General features: G+C 40.8%; 2 protein-coding genes and 1 long non-coding RNA gene across 3 annotated transcripts; 1 reads left to right on the forward strand and 2 right to left on the reverse strand.

The window, feature by feature from the left end:
* Nucleotides 1-1,160: 1,160 nt before the first annotated feature.
* On the reverse strand, nt 1,161-7,003 carry LOC139149913 (carboxypeptidase B-like). Its single transcript, XM_070721962.1, has 10 exons — nt 6,699-7,003; nt 6,373-6,454; nt 4,923-5,141; nt 4,496-4,597; nt 4,149-4,256; nt 3,751-3,861; nt 3,226-3,316; nt 2,876-3,075; nt 2,348-2,432; nt 1,161-1,793 (listed from the first exon to the last, which is right to left on the reverse strand). Exons 1-10 carry the CDS (start codon nt 6,791-6,793, stop codon nt 1,591-1,593), a joined length of 1,296 nt encoding a protein of 431 aa, XP_070578063.1. The 5' UTR covers nt 6,794-7,003; the 3' UTR covers nt 1,161-1,590.
* Nucleotides 6,449-8,931, forward strand: LOC139149916 (uncharacterized). Its single transcript, XR_011556163.1, has 2 exons — nt 6,449-6,623; nt 8,618-8,931. It is a non-coding gene; the product is annotated as an uncharacterized lncRNA (long non-coding RNA).
* LOC139149915 (carboxypeptidase B-like) lies at nt 7,705-18,276 on the reverse strand. Its single transcript, XM_070721965.1, has 10 exons — nt 18,120-18,276; nt 15,997-16,066; nt 14,513-14,740; nt 13,727-13,828; nt 12,820-12,924; nt 11,235-11,345; nt 10,777-10,867; nt 10,361-10,569; nt 9,322-9,406; nt 7,705-8,790 (listed from the first exon to the last, which is right to left on the reverse strand). Exons 1-10 carry the CDS (start codon nt 18,209-18,211, stop codon nt 8,594-8,596), a joined length of 1,290 nt encoding a protein of 429 aa, XP_070578066.1. The 5' UTR covers nt 18,212-18,276; the 3' UTR covers nt 7,705-8,593.
* Between the last annotated feature and the right edge of the window lie 3,234 nt (nt 18,277-21,510).

Here is a 21,510-nt window from a genome sequence, read left to right on the forward strand (position 1 = left end):
GTGAGTTTAAAATAAGTATCATCTAACGTGTGTCTCTTTTTAATAGTTGATTTATTGTGCATCGGACTTTGTTCAATAATCTGACCGACAAGAAGTTTAATTGACATGATTGTGTTAGCCACTTTCAGCGGTACAATCATGGAAATCACACTCTTCACGATTTTTGTTGTTCATGCCTGTTATAATATACAGCCAAAGTTCTCCTGTTATTGACTGGTCATCGACTGGTCATGCTTGCACCGGCAATGGATGGGTGGTCCGAGGCAATCAGACAAAATTGGTATAACTTTGATAATATCAATTTCTGTGTTTTCTGTACCACTTCAAATTTCGGTCAAGCATCCAAAAAAAGGAAATCTAACTTAATAAATATCAAATATCAGATATGTGTACCTCATGCCACGTACATACTTTGAGTGCCCACAGTACATGTAGAAAGATAATGACATCACGCCTTTCGGAGGTCAAAGCGCCAGTCCCAAGGATGGAGTTATTAGTACTCGGATCGATTGCATGCGCGCTGGTTGACATTGTCACAAAAAAAGATCGAAACTATCAGAAACGTCAGTTGTAGAAAAAAATTGAAGATATAATGGGATGTCATTCGGAAAGCAAGGATGACATTGGCCAAACGATATGCGCTTTTTCAACAAACATGCCGTCCACTCTGTACCACAGTGGGTGTTTTGGTAATATGAAGACAAGCAAGCTTCGCCCTGGTATAAGCATTGCGAGGACAGTATGGACTGATAGCATCTAGAAAGAAGCCCTCTTATGAAACCTATACAGTTTGGAGATCTTTAATTTATTTTCATCATGATGAATGGTATAACCGAAAAATTTATGACCGGAAAGCTGCCGGCAGTTGTACTCAATTATGAACCATATCTTCCAAGGTAGGAAGGACAACCTCCTTAACCACCACTACATTTCGCCTGATTTGAAATCTCAGTTTCTCCAGCATGGACTTTGGTAAGACTTGGCTCATTACGGCTGGCACTGGCCGGGGTAGATCGTTTAATAGTGACCTTTTACTGAATCGGTCCATCCGTAAAATTTACAGCGGGACTGAGATTGAATTCGGGTGACAACCAAAAATGCCCGTTAAAACAGTTATTTGAAAATCCAGGACAGTAAAGACACAGATCTCATACAACACACACGTTCATTGATGTACTTTAATTACTAGACTCACTCTTGAATGTCCGCCTTAATGTCCGTCTTAGAGCCGTTCTGAAGTTTAAGTATTTGTAGCATCGTGACCTTAAACCTTTACATACGAATTTCTTCTCCTTTTTCTCAATTTGTTCTCTTCAAGTTGCAAGTGCAGGTTTTATTGTAAAAATGCTACGCTGTTGGCTTCATGTCTATAGCGAACGTAGCGTTTTAGAGCATTCTAAGAGCATTCCATGAGTGATGAATATGTTCTCCAGAACTTTCAGTAGCGGGATAACAGAGACTGCACATCTTCGGGGAGGAGCACTAAGCCTACCCTTAAAATCATTATAAACAAATCTTTACAAAACTTTAATCTTATACACAAGACGCCAAGACTCGCTCTTTTTGGCAAATTTCTGGCATTCCATCACGTCATTGTGGCGGTGGGTTGTTAAGTATGAAGACACCGGTGGCGACCACGGCGGCGAAAGTTTCCTGACCGCTCGGTACGATTTGGTCCGGTGGTAGCAAGAATCCGAAACGACCCGTGTCTCTCAGCTCAACGGCGTAGGAATAGACGATATTGGCACCGCTCTCGGCGTAGGTCCAGTCCGCACTGCTCCCCGATGCAATGGCTGTGCAGATGCAAAAGGAAGGCAACATGGAGAAGTTATTGTTTCCTTCATAAGACAGATAAGAATGGTTGGTATGCTTGGGTGACAGTCTCAATGTATTGCAGCTCTGAAAACGCAAAATACCGCTTCTTTGGCGTCGCAGAAAACCTCGAAGACATTCAAGTTCAACACAACATTTATCTATTAGCGTTACAAGATTATTTACGAGAACTCAAAGCATCGTTCAATTACGCAGAACTAGTTTTATATTCAAATTCTCGCTGTTATTCGCACACGAAATATTGGCAGATTTCACCAACACATATCTCCTATCCCACTGGTTATTGTTTAGACCGCCCTCTGCAAGACAGGTTAATAATATTTTTTCAAATACTCTTGATTGAGAGAATCCTCCGTGAGATATACAGAGATGGTCTAATAGTGAAGGGCGGAACTTTGTATCGCAAAGGTTATCTCAACACAATACGAAACTGATGAGTTGAATCTTACGCGAAATTGTGTACTTTCAATTGTCCTTCCCCAGTTATACAACTGTAACACACAGATATACTCACTCAATGTGTTGGCGATGGTACCATGGGTGTATTTCGTACCGTGAACTGATTCTAGCGCCCTCACGGCAGCTTTTGAGAGAGCATCCTGGTAAATTTAAACATCCGTAACATCCAAACTTCAAAATTTCAGTTGAGTTGGTTTTGCGCTTGAATAGCCGACATTTGTTTAATCGTTTAATATCAAGTCACTTTCTATAGTTCCTAAATGAGCGGGAAATGTCTCATTCCATAATTATTCCAGTGATTTGATGATATTGATTTCAGAATGCGATTACCGGTACACTATCAGATACCCGTATGCACATGCAGGGCCACACAATTATTTTCTATATACAGGCTCAGCTTCTTCATTCAATTTGATATCCTATCAAATCTTATGTAATAATGAAATGATAACTTTTTAATGTGGAGGCATTCATATTTTGTGAGTAGTATAATAATTCAATCTCTTCTAATGACATAAGATCGTAAAAACAAACAAAACTTTTATTTTAAAAAAACCCTGTAATAATGAACTTTTGAACTTACTTGAATATCGAAGTCCGGGGGGAGTTCATGGGTGAATCCCCACGGTGACATCCACATTTGCGAATAACTATGAATATCCAGAAATGCGACGACATTTGGAATTGATTTGATGAAATCTGCAACGCCCCTGACAGACGGCGCCGAGAATGGAAATGGCCCACAATAAGTGTCGCTGCAGGGAAAATGACTGGCGCCTTCCTCTAAAAAAAGAGAGAAAATGCCTTAAAGTAAGGGTTATTATTTCAAATCTGTTTGCTCTTAATTTGTGTTTGATGCAAGAGCACTGGGATTACAAAATTGAAGATATTAAACACACAGAAATTGACTTTCCAGGATATTTGGTCACGCACCTCCCCAGTGGATATCCCAATTTCTGTTCGGATCTACACCGACACAGGTTGAATTCTCGTTCTTTGTTCGTGTCTTCCTCCACATCCTGTCCTGAAAGGAAATAAAGGAGTCTCTATGAATTTACGTCTTTGCATGATGCATAAATTTATCAATCTATCAAGCTACCTATTTATCTGTCTGCCTATTTACAAATCTGTCTATCCGTCTATCTGCCCGTTTCTCTGTCTATGTTTGTAGATTGATCTACATGCGTTATCCGAATAAATTTGTTTTCCATCATAAATGAACTAAGCAATCAATAAATCAATCTATTTCTCTGTCCCTCTATCTATCTATCTGTCTGTCTGTCTGACTGTCTGCTTGCCAGTCTTTGAGTTTATTTATCTATTTGTACACCAATCTACCGTAGATCTACTGTCGATCGGTCTACATACAGTACATACGTGCAACGTCTACTGCCACCGTTAGTCTTACACAGATCAGGTAATTGTTTATGTAAAGACAGTCGTAATCTTATACCCTACCGACGACCAGCTGTAGGAATATCCATCGACGTTGAACACAGGAAGGATGTACCAATCGAATGTGTTCAGTAATCTTGTGACTCGTCTGTTCTTTCCATAGCGTTCCAATAACTGTAAACACCAATACAAGAGATCAACGCCTTCATAACATGTGAAATTATTTATACATTGGTGTTTGCACGTTTCTACGCAGTACAATATACTTTCGTAAATGTCAAGTTATTTGCCGTTGTGTACTTTGTAGTGTCTGCGGTTCGGAAAAAATCATGGAAATTTTCATACAATATTACTGTAACTTCAGTAAAAGAAACACGTCATTTTTTGAAATATTGAAATATAGTCTTTAGAATGAATCCACTGAAAGACCATCGGAGTCAATATCAAACTTATAAACACACCTCTTTTGTTATGTAGAGAACTGTTGCCGGTGAAATCCACTCCCTGGCATGAATGCCGCCCTCTATCCATACGGCAGGTTTTTCGGCTCCTGGCGTTGTCTTTCCAACCTGTACATTAAAAGGGTAGAACGACAACATGACAGAGACGAGATGCAGGCTTGAACGGCACACCCAGGTAGAAAGTTGGTTGCTGCCAGCGAATGATGAGACCGAAAGTGAAAAGTGAAATATGGAGACATGCGGCTTCTATAGACGAGTGCCAAAGTGTCATAACGTACAAGAGACTGTAAATACAAAACATTCCTACACAAGTCTGTTGATCTATTGCTGTACGGATAATGGCTTACCTTCAATGCACGTACTTTTCTTCCTTCAAATGAGGTCGTTACTTCCAAAATAGAAGCCAAATCGCTGTATTGTGTGGCCATGTCTTTCAGCCAGTCCTGAATCTGTGAATTTGATGAAAGATTTTTTTCAGCAAATCGGCACAGTCAGTGAAAAGTTGTTTGGGTATTTGATACCGCAACGTTTTACAATTAACAATTTGATAAGACAGTTAAGTAGAATACGAAAATACAATAAAGTGACAGTATATTCGTAGACACTAATTTATTGAGAGGACGTGTTCTATAATTCATACAGTTCGAAGAAGACATAAGCACATTTGTTTTCGTTTGCGACTGCTTTTCGCTCTCACAGGTGTTTTTGTGCAGCTGTTAGCCATGGCCGCGGGAAAACAACAGGAAGAGATTAAAAAGAGATAAAATGAATCACCTGGTTATATGTGTGGTATTTTGAATAATCGAACTTTGCACCATCTCCGGCGGGCTTCTGCTTTAGCTGTTCATCGATCAACTTCTGGACGTCGAGTATCGTAACGTCGTACGATATGTTGAAGTCTTGCAGAGCGCCCTCAAACTTGCGAGCCTGGATCGGAGACAGCATGACATCGACTTCTCGTCCAGGTTTGGAGGGCTCCCTCCAAAAATCAACCTGTTCATCATCGAAAACCACGTTATAATAGATGCGTCACTCGAGGTACACCTTCAATAGGGCACACTTAGCGAATATGTTGTGTTGCTAACCTCACATAACTTGATGGAAGATAGGTGATTGCACACACAATGAGTTTCCGGGAAAAATATGTAAATGATCACCAAAAGTTCTCCTAATCAATTTGTACCTTGAATGTGAAGGATTGCAGTTCCTTTGACGAGGTTAAAATTTTCAGTATAACAAAACGTCGATCTTTCTTACCCTTAAAATTAATTACACCCAACTTCAGTCTTTTTTCCCAGCATGCATTCATTCCCTGCATGCATTCATTCCCTGCATGCATTCATTCTTCACGCTAGCAGCAGAGATATTATACATGCAAGTTCTACGCTTCTAACGCCTTGGGGAAGGCCCGGGGGAAGGTTGCCTTACACTTGTCAAATTTTACCAGGGTAAAGATAAAGTCGAAAATGGCATGCCTGAGTGAATTGCAGACAAAAAGACCCTAAACGGACAAACAAGTACAACTGAATCGTCAACTGTGGCCAATGTATTGGCCACAACATTGCGGGGTGGGTGGTGGGGGGGGGGGGAGGATTGTAAAATTGTATGATTGGATTGTGCCCTTCAGTGAAAATAAAATTCTCCTATCAATCAGTGTTCTTTTTTAAATATATAGGTAAAAAAAAATATCCCTTATACATTGATTTATGAAAACAACCGTATCACTACATGTCAACCTTGAGATGGGGCTGAACGCTGCAATGTCATGATGTCATTGATGGTTTAGAAAGGACCATTAAAATCTAGGGAGGTGCCGGTCTAAAATGGAAAGCAGTTCTCCTAATAAAATATTGTGAACAATGTGTTTTTGGCCTTACTGTTTTTCGCAAAAAGAATATTCGTATATTCACGACTGGACTGAAAAAGTAATGAAATTGGGAAAGCTTTGCAAGCTCTGCCACCCCGGAAAAAGTATGTCAGGTCTTGAAAGGACAAAGCCTGCAGATGCATGGGTGTCACGCACCTATGAGCTCCTTCTGCCGACCGCCTACCTATCTGGAGCTAACGGTGCATCCAGACCTTAACAGTTGGTCCCTTCCAGCAACTGAAGTCACGCGATCTTTGACAGTTGAAAACAAGGCATTTATCAGCTTGACACACAACCCGTTCTCTTATCATTCACCAAAACCTTAACTACTAGAAATAAAAGGTCAGGTGCCGATACCTGTGTTCCAGAAAGCTCCCGCCATTTTGAAATCCAGGCAATATGTTCGCTCTGTTTTGGATATATCCGCAAAACTTTGTACCTGCGTGTGGAGGGAAATATTGTCATTGTTGAGTGTAAACGTCAAGGTGACCGATGGAATTTGCTGAAGATCAGGTTCATGCATAGCAAATAGTAGTTCCTACAGGCCTCTACGACCAACATTGAGAGTAACCATCCAATGCTGTGGGCTAGCGAGACACAACACGAAAGTAAGACAGTCGCTGACATTACGATAATTGTCGATGTTCCCCTCAGTTGAATCTGACAGTAAATGGCATACTCACCCGTCGTAACTTGCATGATCGACAGCTTCGCACATGGTTGTCGCGATTAACAGTGACCAGAGAGCAAGCCACACACTCGTGACGGTGCAAGCCATCGTTGTGACAGCACGGTCCCTCTACCATAGAGTTACCGTGGTAGAAGTAAAAGGCTTTTCGACAACTTGATAGGGTCACCAATAGTGCGAGGGCAGAGGTCACTTTTAGTAGATTTATTGTACGTCCGATTCTGTTCAAAAATCTGACCGGCAAAAAATTTGAAGAGATTGTGTTAGCCACTTTCAGGGGTACAGTCGTTGCAAGCGCTCCGCGATTTGGTTGTTCATGTTTGTAATGGATGTATAGCCAACGTTCTGTTATTGAGACTACGCGATTTGTCATGCTTGCGCGAAATTGCGCCAGCAATGGATCAGTTTTTCGAGGCAAACAGATATCAATATGGCTTTGATAATACCAATTCCATTTTTTCTGTCCCATCTCAAATGCCACGTACATACTAGTGCCTACAGTAAGGTAATGACATCTCTCCTTCAAGATGTCTAAGCGCCAGTCACGAGGGTGGTGTTATTAGTACTCGGGTCGATTGCATGCTAGGTAGTTGAAATTGTCACAAAAAGACCAAAAACTGTTAGAAACGTCAATTTGAGAAAAAAAATAAGATGAAATGGGATGTCATTTAGACAGTCAGTATGACCTTAGGACAAACGACATATACTATACAACCAACAAACATGCCGCTCACTCTGTATCACAGTGATGTCTTTCAGATGCAGATAAGCAAGGCCCTTTGGTATAAGCATTGCGCGGACAGATTGAATAGATAGCACACCATGTCATTTCTAAAGAGATTCTTAGTCATCTAAGAAGAAGCATCCTTCAATAACCCTTACAATTTGGAGATTTATACATTATTTTTATCATGACATAACCGAAAAGTTATTACTTTAACAGGAAAACCGCTGCCATTTCGAGCGGTCTACTAATAGAAGTGAAATAAGACACTCATACACACATTAGTACATACTTTAATATACGTTTTTCAAATACATTTTTAGTGGAAATATCACAGCTTGTAGTGACGACAGAGTACATTAACTCCCCACGCCGCCATTGTCTTTTGTTCTGAGCCTTTGATTACAGTTGATACTGGCCGGGGCTGATTTAAACTAAGACCCTTGAAAACAGTTTATTGTATTGAATTATTATATTTCAGACAGCTCGATAGCTCCACATCGGAAGAAATGATCGACGACTGATGGTTGAATCCTTTACGAATCATGCCACATCACACATATCAAAAAAACAACGGCACTGATTTCGTAAAATACAAACATTGATTAGAAGGACTTAAAATTAGCACACTGTCTCCTCGAACTTCACCTGCAGCACACATTTATTTTTAGCTATTGTGAATGTCAAAGTAAAAGAATAAAAACTACGTTCAGTACAAAAGTTTTACATTTGAAGAATTTTTTGGTATCAGAAACGTATGTAGACTTTCGACCATGTTTGAATCCTGTTGTGCAAAGAAATGGATGATGAAAGAAACATACCCTGCGATTGTACGACTACGAGTATAGATACGAGATTGCGGAGGCGTTTGAATGCTTGGGTTGACTTGACAGAATACTGGTACACCTTGGGAAGGCAGTGCTGGAAATCAGTGCTCGTCTGTGGGTGTCTTTCGTGATGAATATATACAACCATACCCCCTAAGATGATATTGAATAGTGCTACAGCAGCTCCGCAATGATCTAATTTAATTCTTTAGTCACGGAAGAATAAGGGAAGAGCGGCAAAAGTAATGCGGTACCCTGTTTGAACATTAATGAAAATGCTATCAGTTAAACTATTAATGGATTCCAGCGTGTCTGTAATGTCTAAAATTAGCCGCATTCCTAATCTGCAAACTTCTCTTTCAGAAGGTGACGTCCCACTGCTTTGACGGCGGCGTACAATTCCCGACTAGTTGGTCGGATTTCATGTTCCGGCAGCAGAAACCCGTACTGGCCCTCGTCTCGAAGTTCTACCGTGTAGGAATACATGATACCCAGCTCGCCGTAGGCCCAGTCAATGGCGGTACCGTTCGATGGATCTACGTTTGGAGAGAAACAAACATTTAAAGGGCTAGCGGCTGTATGATGTGTATTTCACTGTTTTTTGTTTTGTACGTCAATCGCAATTTCTATCCCGCAACGTATGTTGAAAAACCCAATAAATTATCGTTTACGAATGAGTTATGGTCCGGACTGAAATTCAGTTGTCAACAATAACACTTAAGGACGGAACAAAGCTACTGGAACATACATCAAAAGTCACAGTTAACTAAGGTTTAATGTGTTGCAATGAAGACTTTTGTATCGTTTTATTGAATTTTTCCTTTCTCATCCTCTCTCTCTTTGTCTCCCTCCTCCCCTCCCTCTCCCTCTCGCTCTCTCTCTGTATGTCTGTATCGGCCGCTCTCATACTAACAAACACAAAATACCGCTCAAAGTTAAACTTTGACTGACTATCACCTCATGCACAGCACGCTTGTCGTGCCATCAGGGTTTAGTCTGAGATCATGGAATAGGGAACTTGGCATTTCAAATGGTCAAAACTCATGAACGTTCCCTTTGAAACTTACACATAGTAGCAGCGTACGGTCCAGGCGTGTAATCCTTCCCATGTACATTCTTGATAGTATTGACCGCAAGATATGCCACCGAATTCTAAGACAGAGAAACAGCGCCACAATCAAAATTATGAAGGAAATACATGAAACTTGAAAATAATGCAATCAGAAGTTGCTACCAATTCTAATCACACTCTAACTTCCTCTGTGATATGAAAGAATAGTACGCTGTTAGATTCAACGAAAAATAAAATTTTACAATCAATACCTTCTTTTACATGTAAATGGCGACGATTTTAGAAAAGATGTGGTGAATTCAGAAGAAAGTGGTGAATCATTTTATGACGCCATCATGCTTAATCTCTACCCTTCCTTCGCTTCATCTATCGACAACTCTGAAGTCTCAAAAAATATTCGTTCCCGATACCTTTGACCCCCTGATTTCATTGTAATTCTTATTTTAAGTTTTTATAAGGGAAATCAAAAGGGAAAAATGTAGAAAAGCAGTCTCAATCAAAATGTGAAGGGATAGAGGATCATTGCAATGCAATCCATACAGAATCAATCAATCAATCAATCAATCAATCAATCAATCAACGACGTTTATATAGCGACAAAATCCAAAAAAAGTGTGTTAATTTGCTCTGTCACGCTCAACGGCTAAATGACAATTTATGCTCTTGAGAACATGTGCGTTTTCAGTTATCTTTTGAAAGTTTCCAAGTTTTTGGGATTTTCTGACGTCGAGTGGTAGTGCGTTCTATAGTCAAGCTGCAGCGTATGAAAATGCAAGGCCACCGTAGGTGATGAGTTTGTAGGTTGTGCATGTTAAACGTGTCTTGGTGGATAAAGAGTGCCACAACTTTGAGTACAAAGCTAACGGTGTTCATTCATAACCCCCTTAGGAACGGGTAATCTGTTTGCGTCATAAAATAATTAAAATGCCCTATTAATACCCTATCGATGTACAACTTTGGTGGTCTGAATTTTGCTTCTGTGCTACTATGAACAAAAATGACATTTTGAGCGTACGTTTCCCACCCTTACCAACCTGTTTTATGTAATCTGCCTCGGGTGTTGGATCCAGCGTGTAGCTCCAAGGAAAGAGCCACAACTGGGAATAACTGTGGATATCCAGGAAGGCCCGGAATTTTGTCGATGATCGGTAAAGGAAATTGGCCACGGAGTAAATCTCTGGTTCCGAAAACGGAAATGGACCGACGTATTCGTTGTCGCACGGATCTGCACTGGTGCCCGCGCCTGGAAGAGAACCAATTTCATTCATACTAAATTTTGTCCCGCCACTCTGTTATATGAATTGGTTTTATGTGTGTAATGTATTAATACATGTATTGAGGTAGGTTCTCCACAGGACAACTGTTCGTCGCTTGACTTGCGCATTGCAATATAACTTTAAGTTATCAACTCACTGACGAAGTCGTTTTAATGCTCAGTTCGTTGACTCACCTCCCCATTCGAAACCATAGTTCCGGTTACCGTCCACTCCGATGCAAACAGTGTCAGGGATGGGCGAGCGAGTCTTCCTCCACAATCGATCCTGAAAAGATAACGTTGCATTGTGGGGAGTATTATTCAATATAGGTGTCACTTTAGTTCCAAAGTTGCTGTCTGGCCTGCCTGAGTCTGTCTGTACGTGCAGAGAGAGAGAGAGAGAGAGAGAGAGAGAGAGAGAGAGAGAGAGAGAGACAGACAGACAGACAGAGAGAACAGATAGAGAACAGAGACTAACAGATTGGAGGGAGGGAAGGGCATGTGATCGAGACAGACAGACAGACAGACAGACAGAGGCAATAAAGATATGCTGAACTAAGCAAACAGACAGCCGGAGATAGAGACAGGGAGACAGAGAAAAAGAATGACAGAGACAGAGAGAGATTGGGTAATGAGAAATGTCTCTAACTTACAGTTTTCCATGAATAGACATAACCATCCGGGTTGAGCACAGGGAGTACATACCAGTCGAAATGCACCAGCAAGTTGGTGACTAAGCTGTCTGACCCAAAGTCTTGGACGAGCTAAGATTTTAAAGAAAATACGACTGAATAGATTATTCATGACGGCAAAATATTAAAATGTCCATCGTCTTCGATTCATGATGTCCGGAATATATTGTTAAATTGTCTATAAATGTGCGTTATACTACCCAAACGTACACATATTCACCATGAGCACATGTAATGACACAATTGATAAAATAATGCGTAAATACATGCATTATATATATATATATATATATATATATATATATATATATATACATATATATATATGTATATATATATACATACACATACTTACGTACATACATACATACATACATACGTACATACATACATACATACTGTACAAATTTAATCGTTTATTATTGTTTGATTATAAACATTGTGGTGTTGAGGTCGCACGGCGGTTGCATGGGCCCCAACTACTAAGGTGACGTTGAAATCATAATTTCATTTGCTGTGTTATGTGATATCGAGCGATGAAACTGAAACCACTGATTCTCCTGATTAATGTGCAACTGACACCATTTACTGTACGTCCAACCTGCCTCACTAAATATACATTCACAACATCCGAAAACTTTTGAACCAAGTGCGTTGGTTATTTGCAAACTTCAAAAGACAAGACAGAACAAAAGTAAGCTTATACCCCGCATTGGACGCGCGCGTCCCAGCATGGGCAACCATCGATAGGTGCCACCAACTGGTAAATTTCATCAGTTTTACAAAATCATCACAAAAGGCTGATATACTGATTTTACATATTTTTGACCTTGACAAAAATTTTGGAGGGGAAAGTAGAGCTGTTCGTAACTACTTTCCCATTCGGAAAATTTGCCCTCCCACAGAATTATGATGCCCACTGTCCTCCGGTTATCTATGGTCTGCCCGCTCCGTCGCCGCTCCCAACTACTGCTCAAGTTTCCCACTGCCTTTTCCCCACCACTGAAATTCCCCATTGCCCACCAGATGTACATATTCCAACATAAAAATTTTATTTCACGCAACTATGAGTCTTGCACTATCTTTTGATCAGACGTGCGTGTGTGGCAACGAACTTCACGCAAAGCCGTGCAAGCAAAGAGTCATTTCAACCTTTGGACATTGTTCCCCTGTATGTTAGGCGCTAAACCTCCCCTGAAGTTCTATCAACCACTGCATTTCCCCTCCCTCTACCTATTTTCGGGTACCAACTGCCAGAAATGTTCTCTCCGCCCATAGTAAAAACTGAAATTTCCTGCTCGCCTGATCCGTTTATAAATTTGCCCGACCACTGAAACTGCACACGAACAACTTTTTGCACAACAAGCTTCGTTGGTTGCACATGCATCGGGATTGAGCGTGTTACGAAACGAGTGGTGCATGTGACTGATTGTTATGGCATTTCGCTCATGGTATGACATTGGGGCGTAAATCAGGTAATATACATATGATAATGAATTCGCCTCGACATCACATTGCAGTATGCTTCAAAGCAGTATATTAGTACCTTGTTCGCCATGTACAGCACCGACGCCGGCGCAATCCATTCCCGTGCGTGTACACCTGCCTGAATCCATACACCTTCTTTCGCAGTCCTCGAGGCGGCACCGATCTAAAGAAATCAAGAATTACGTGGTCGACTCAATCAATGCGTGACGAATCTAGTTCGGTACGACGCTTTTAGACTCTTCGATTTGCATTGCTATGGCCTCCATTGAACGTTTTACCTTCTAGTAACTTATGTACCGTGATACGATCTTGGTGTCTCAGTAACAGTTGCTTGACCACACGGCAGACAATAATGGGGTGTTTTTGACAATGCAGTGCGAATAACTGCACTGGCACTTTTTGAAATTTTGAAACACTAAATCACACAACTGAAAATAGCCGCTGGAAAGACAATTAACCATTAACATATACGACATGCAACAGAGTCAGTAGAGAGGCAATTGATGTCGATGAACCATCGAAGTAAAACATTAGCGCTCCGTTGCTATAACGTACGTACGGTAGTACTGTTTTGGGCTACAGCTTGTGAGGGCTAATTTTGAGCTTATGGAATAATGGGATTTTTCCCCGGTTTATTTTTGTGGCAATCGAAAATTATATTTATCCCCTTAACCATAACACACAGATGGCAGCCATTTGAGCAAAAGTCTAAGTCTTTCAAAGTCGAGGCGCATCTACTAATAACTTTAAGGTCGAAGGTGGAACCTCAAGTTTGGTGAACCTCACAGTCGCTTGCGGTTCGACACACGGCGATGGCCGCTATGGTATGCATTAAGACATACCACAGCGGCCATCGCCGTGTGTCGAACCACACAAGCGACTGTGGTGAACCTGGTAGCGGGCACGGCTATTGGTCACACATAAACAAGGAGATTTACAGGCGCAGTTGCATCTTAGCTACGTACCTTTAACGCTGTCATTCGTCTTCCGTGATAGGATTTGCCGACATTCACCAGCGTGACGATGTTTTTATTTCCCCTCGCAAATCTAATCATCCACTTTGAAATCTAGGGTAAAGAACGGAGCGTTGGAGGAAGCAGTATGTCATTTTAAAAGGAGGCAGTCGTCGGAAATGTGCGTGTGCGACTGTCTTGTTTACAAACAATGTATATCATGCGTGATATCGAGATGCATCACTTCAAAATAGTTGCAATATTTATATTTCACGACATTACTTGTTAACAAACATGTTTCAACTTTCATCAATCGCTAATCACCCTAGATACAGTATTACATCGGTCGTATGGGTCCCTGGCAACCTTTGGGCAGAGTTCCGACGACCGCCTCCCTTTAATAATTGAAAATCTCAACACAAATCCAACAGACCGTGTAACCCAGCACGCGGAAATTGCCAAAATCCAGTCACATACATTTACCACGACAGAATATTTAAGGATATACCTTTCCCTTGTCTAAAATTGCCATTTGTGTGAAAGCCGTTTGCCATATTGCACACATCTATCAGTTCGACACATTTCCCGGATACTACTAGTACATCATGATGCCCTCTCAGTCGTATGAAAAGAACTCAAGATTTGAAATCAGCTCAGCTGATTCAATAGCAGAAACTGTTGCCATGGTGAAATGCGGCCTAACATCAGCCAGTCACACAGCATTGAGACAAACGTAAACCGGTTGTAGACATTCCTGCCGTAACTTGACAGTTCAATCTCGCGTAAGGTGTTACTCACGGTGTCAAACTGGTGGTACTTGTCCAACCGAAAACTCTCCAGTGTCTCGGGGAATGTTTCTTGCGAGCCCTGTACACTGTTCATCTGCTCGTCGATTGTCAGTTGCACATCCGGATGAACCACAGTGTGGGTCACATTTGAGAGGTCCAGAAGAGCTCTCAACTTCCCTTGGATTTCGGGTGACACCAACAAGTCGGCGCTCATCGGCGAGCGGTTCCAGATATCCACCTATTTTTTTAAAAAATGGTCAGTTTATTTTATGAATGCATAGTTTAATGTTTTAATGTGCTCGACTATCAAAGCATATTTATTGATATAAAATTTGCACAACACATCGTGCTGAAATCTTCTAAAGCACCTCAATGCAAAGTCGTGTAATCGTTGAAGATGCACAATCCATGTAAATTCTGTCGCTTCAAGTAAAATTTATCTCGAAAAAGTAAGTTTAACCCACACTCTCCTTGAGACAGGTGGAATCAATGTATCTTAAAATAGCGAGAGAAACAGTGTGGGGTAATCATTTTTTTTCGATTTCACATCAGGGAAGGCTAGAAAATGAAATGTACTCCAGATTGAAGTTTAATGGCCGTCAGTCCAGGCATCCTGACGTATGTAGCCACACGGAATATTACATGTCAGTATTCATGAAAGTGGCTTTTTATCTTGTAGCAGAATACGAATACGCCTTCATTGAAATTCCATTGGTGTCGAAAGAACGGACGACCATATGACTTGGGAAATGTTTGTCACGTCCCTTGATAAAATATCATCGATTGATCTAAACGTTGAAATGTACAAAGTTAAAGTAGTATGCGCCGAAAGACTTGAACTTTTGCTCAAACTTTCCCCAATGAAGGTATCGACTCGGACCATTCTCTTTCAAAATCAAGAATAAACATCGGGGTCACCGTTCAGAATTCGGTACTAGAGAGACATATTACCTATTAGTAAGATTTCCCGATATTTAAAATTAAAAATGGATGCAATCCCTATGTTAACTTTATGGGGAAAAATACAATTTTCGAATTTTGGAAAACCTAGACGGTGAAAACTTTTCTTACTCCGAGAGCTTTAAAATGAGCCCCAACAAGTGGTAGATCAGAATAGAATGATGTTACTCTGTGATAGAATTGATAAAACTTAGGGCCCGAATATCTGTCCTCGATGTGCGTTCTACCTTAAAAATAAAAGTTCACAATGCGTTTTGAATCCTGTTATGGTGGCTGTCATGCTAATCTAATTTTACAAAACTGGAATGTTGGGCTATGTAAAAAATGCATAACATACCTCGTGACGACCAAGTCACGCGATAGGAAGACAGAGAAAGACGTGCACATGTAGGAATAAAATATGCGGTATTATAATGTTGTATCAACGCAAATATTTCTCCGTTGTGTAACATTGTACAGCCATCGTATTACATTTTTACGTTCATTTTTAGATCACGGTCAGCGAGACTTCTCACAACATTAACAAAGACTTACTGGAAAGTCCTCAAGAAGGCTTTGAGTTGAAAACTCGACATCTTCCCATCTTATCCGCCACAGTTGGTACCTGCAGGGCACAAAATTAAGTCGAATGTCACAATTAGAATAAGTTAAGAACACCCTTTAATAGACTGGGGACTGTTGTAGCCTTACAGCGTGTTTTTTGACATTCATGATTATTGACTGCCGGATTGAAAGGAAAAGTGTCTCAGAACTTCGTGGACAGCAATCCGAATTCGATGCCGTAATGTTTATAAGTTAGAAGCTGAGTGCTGCGAATTTCCTTGTTACTGAAAGGGATTCGGCCCGACAAAGGTTACCCACACTACACTTAACCAAACAGGCTATCAGTGTTCATAGTTATAAAGATTCTTCGCTTTTCTGCATCTCACCAGTAATTGCTAAGGCCAAAAAATAAAAGATTGTTTCTGGTCACCGCGCGCGTCATTTCAGAACCTGCGAGGCATGTCTTTTGTGGGGGGCTTACATACTCATCAGCTATTCTTGATATCCCTGTTTGCATGTCCAAAAATGATAAAAGAAAACTGAAGTATTATGCAGCCAGTGTATAAAGACAATAACTGTTGCATCAACAATGCCAAACCAGCAGCATTGTTAGGAATAAAAAAGAAAAAAAAGGGGGGGGGAAACAGCGTCACCGCATCACTTTTGCTGAATGTTCAGGTAGTATGCGCCTCGAAAGTGAAAGACTTGAACTTGTGCTCAAACTTCCTAAATGAAACTTTTGACCATTCTCTTACCAAAATCAAGAACAAAAACCAGGGTTACCATGCAAAATTTGGCACTAGAGAAACAAATTACACAAGATTTACCGATATTTGAAATTCAAAATGGCCGCCGTTCCTGTGTTAACTCTACGGAGAAAAATACATTTTTCGATTTTCAAAGAAACTAAGACTGTGAAAGTTTTTCTTTCTCATTGGGCTTCAAAATGAGCCCCAACAAGTCGTAGATCAGAAAAATATTGGAAGAGTTTGAAAGTCCAAATGTCTGTCCACGAGGCGCATTCTGCCTTATGTGTGTCATCTTTCAGGTTCGTAAATAGGACTTCTTTTCACTTTGAGCCGGATAATCTCGTTCACAATAAACTTTGACTAGCGACATATTTTCATAATTTGAGTTTTCACCAGCTTGAACAAGTTGATGAAGTGATATTTATCTTAGACGTACCCGTATCTGATGCTGTATGCCCGTTGATCGTTAAAACCCAATAAACCCCATAAACTTTGTTTGGCGACATATTTTTTACAAGGTCAGTTTTACTAGCTTTAACAGGTTGATGACATCCAATGATGTCTGTCCTTTTTTCAAGTTACCCACTGAGAATGTTTCCCGCCCGCTGATAGAATAAAATAAATGTCCCCCCACCGTCGAACCACTTGCGAACATCTTTTTTACCACGAACAGCTTCATTGCTGCCCCTCACAAGGGAGATTGGGAGGCAGAGGACGCAATGTGCTATCCAGTAATTTGGCTGTCCACCACTGGTTTCTACTCAGATTTGTCTCTATTCATGTAAATTTTAATTGTTATAGCTTGTTAGTACAGTGGTGATTGTTAAAACAGTCAGCATGACTTGCGAAAAACGAAGGCAGTTGAGTTTGTACAAGATCCACTCATGGCTGACAGTGTCGTAAGTCATTAAGGTTCGGCTGACAGGTCATCAAAGGACAGCGTCAGATCATATCAACAGTGGTACAGTATCTCGAGATTGTGCTGACGGTTGTGGTGTTGCTTTGCTGTCCGACCCACAACAAGCACAACTCCAGGCAGGCACGACCTCGAGCTCCTGTACTGCGGCTTTTGAACTTCGTAACACGGTGTTCCGATAAACACAAATATGCGTCAGTAAATAAACATGAATGCTGTTAAATTGTCTCGTTGTTAACACGCTGACCAGGGCATGCGTAGTCGTTTGTGATTAGGTACACGGCGAGTCTGTGATAATGTAAGCGATGCCCGTTGTAGAAGACCTCAACGAGGTCGGGTTGTTATCTGATATTCTATTCCTGTACCTGGAATCTCACAATAATGTTCAACTCTGCTCACTGAACTTTATACTCAAAGACGATGCGGAATTGTTTAAAATATCGACATACCCGTCATATCGAATCTTGTCGTCTGCCAATAGGCACGGAAGCACCGGAAGAAGCAACAGCCAAACTAGCAACATTCCCTTCGTGCAGGCCATACTATGCCACCACTCGAGATCAGCGCAAAAGGTCAATCCAAGCAAGGCATTTGAGACAGACTTTCTATACCGTAGAGGGAGGGCTTTGTATTCACGGGACACGGCATAGTATTCTCCCTGTTGCTATCTCGTGAAATGCTGATACCGTTTTTACCTTGTCTCAGACATCTTTTAACAGTATTCGGGTGCTTTATCACACATAAAAGGGTTCCCAATCCTACTATTATGTTGCACGTCTGATCACATTTTGTATTGTTACAAAATGACCTTATTTAAAACAAAGTATTTGGGATTGAAAACACAGTTATTGATAAGTTTATCATCTAAGCTACCCTGCATTGATCCACCTGCAGCTGCTAGAACTCTGCCACTATCTTATGATAGTCGTTTTACATCCATGGCAATAATCTAGGTAAATTAACTACTAACAACTTAAAGTCATACTTTCACTACAAAGGGTTACATTTGAAAGTGCGTATGGATAAAATAAAATAACAAAAAAAGGTTTAGTTTTATTGGACATAAGAATACAGTAAATTTTACAGAATTGTATTGACTTTTTATATGAAGAGTTTGCAATCGATTCAGTGCATGAAAATCCATTTATAGATGCACTGACTTTGAGTAGCAAAATTGCAAATTTCGATTTCGAATTATATCTCTTATTGTGATGTTACGGGCAGGGGGGATAAGGTGCATATTGATCCCCAGTTTTCACAAAACTTGGGGGGGGGGGAATGGAATTACTTTGATTGCCACCGACAGCGTACCTGCAGAGCCACTGTCGCTTCTCAGCCGACACTTCGCTGAAGTGAGTTGACTTTGAACTTTGAACTTTGACCACCTAGCAAAACCTAATTGAGAAAATGATAATTTGTATTGCAAAACATAAAAAGACCCTAATTTTATGTTTGGTTTTGGAACACACCTCACTTAATGCAGTAAGTTAGTGGCATGTAAACAGCACATTGAAATAGTATTCTCTGCATAAAGTGAAATGTGTCATGGAGGGAATGATATCCAAAACAAAATATCGGCCGGTAATTTTGCTTAACCCTTTGAACGGTACATCGTCACTATTTCAACTCCTTTGAAGTCAGGATAAAAAATCAAAAACATTCTTGAGGTAGTACACGCCTTCGAAAATGAAAGACTTACATGTTTGCGAAAGCTTTCGACTTCAAAACTATGAATAAAAATCAGGGGTCACTATGCAAAATTTTGTCACCTGAGAAATAAATGACCCAACATTTACAGATATTTGAAATTCAAATGACCTGATACCAGTGTTACATATAACTCTAAGGGGAAAATAAAATTGCCCATTTTCGAAAAATTAAGACTGCGAAAGTTTTTTTTACACCAAGAGCTTTAAAATGAGCCCCCTACAGGCATTGTAAATCGAGTTCAATCATCGCTACTGGAATTTCATTTACCAGACAATACAGGGGGGAAAAGTACATCCAATTAAACGTGGACAAGGGTGTCTACAGGTCTTGACCGTGATTCTTGAACTTGACAATGGATGAATCCTCGTTAACTTCATGGACACGGAGGCAAACCAATTTATCACTTCATGAACACAGGAGAGAAAAATGGCCCTATAAGTCATTACCAGCTTTTGGCTCCACCAGTTGGTGCAACTTTTCTATCATCTTCGCTTGCCAAGGTCTCCGCTCCGGGCAGCTGGATGCTTCCCGAAATCAGACCTTGGCTGATAGACCCCCTAAATCGTGTTTTTTAAAGCGCCACCACACGACTGTATGTGACCAGTAAATAGCCAATCAGATAATCGGTTACAGCGAATGTAGTTGTATAGGTCTTTTCCCACTTTTTTCTCGGTGTCACATTTACAAGTATTCGTGGTCGCTGTTTACATTTCATGCTACTGAAATCTACTGCTGAAATCACTGATGTGTTCAAAACGTTAAAACAAAGGCCCAGCCGCCAGCGCGTCGTACCGCAAGATATTCCCGTCGCTCAACTTGTAAGGTGAAAACATCAACCCGCCAAACTCAAAAGATCGTGGCGCGAAATAGAAAAGTTCTACCCGCCGAAGTAACTCTGTTAAACCACTCCTCCAATTTTGACCTCAAAATTTCACGATAAACCCATTACTCAGACGTTGTTCAGACATTGTTGTCCTGTCAACTGGCGCGGCCGGCAGCTATTCTGTTGTTCATATCTTCGGAAAATTGTAAACATTGTGAGACGATGAACAGGATTTACCAGAACAGAACATCGACACGCCGCGGGAGAAACAACTGGAAGCGTGGCTCGACAACGTGGACTAGGACTTTGTGAAATAAGCTAGAACTGGAAATTAAAGAACCGGATTTTGTTTGGGTGTCGTTCAAAAAAAAAATTGACCTATTCATCACAGCAAGCAATATACTCATTGGTGAATTTTTCATTGACTACAAGCGTCAGCAAGCAATATAAGCTTACTCATCGGTGAATTTTTCATAGATTACAAGCGTCAGTTTTTTCAAAGTCATCTTCTGCACTATCGCCATATTTATTCGTCGATTTTTTTTCTTTGGGAGATATCTAATGCCCGTAACTTTATCCCCACCACGCAGTAAGATTTCCATGCATGACAATCAAATCCTGTATTAAACTCGGGCAAGATTGCCTTCCCACTCCTTAATCTCCGTTTGAGCCATTAGGGTGTCACAGGACGAAGGTAAACCAGAGACTTGGTTCAAGTCGGTGAATTTTCAAAAAATAAAATGATTTGTAAAAGTTCCTCGTGTAAAATTTGGTAGCGATCGAACGCGTTTTAGTCTTATTTAGTCTGTGCAGCTACAGCAGTAGTGAGTTAGTTTGTGCCGCGTAAAACTCCCCTGTATCGCGTTCACCCCACTCAACGCGTTCACATAATCCTACTCACACATTTCACATGAAAACAGAACACAGATCATTGCATTCGAGACGTTCACACAAGTCACATGTTCACAATCACGCACTTGAACCAAGTCTAGTAAACCAGTAAGTAAATCGAGAGAAAAGCTGTGCACAAATAGTGCGGTGGTCGGCGTTTGGAAGGTAGGCGTGGTTTTCTCTTTGAGTGTAACGCGTGCTCTGATTGGTCCGCCTGATTTTCTAATTCCATCAAACTCCTTAACGCAAAATAGTGGGGGTATCCCGCACGGCGTGGTTAGTGGAAGACTCCTGTCTGGCTAACGAGCCGTGCGAGCGGACGATGCTTTTCTATCAGCAGAACTCTCCGATGAAATTGACAGCTCTACTGTTTTGTATGTCGGCATCACCTTCACAAGTATATCATAAACACAAGT

Source organism: Ptychodera flava, chromosome 14, assembly GCF_041260155.1.
Source record: "Ptychodera flava strain L36383 chromosome 14, AS_Pfla_20210202, whole genome shotgun sequence".
NCBI classification, from domain to species: Eukaryota; Metazoa; Hemichordata; class Enteropneusta; family Ptychoderidae; genus Ptychodera; species Ptychodera flava.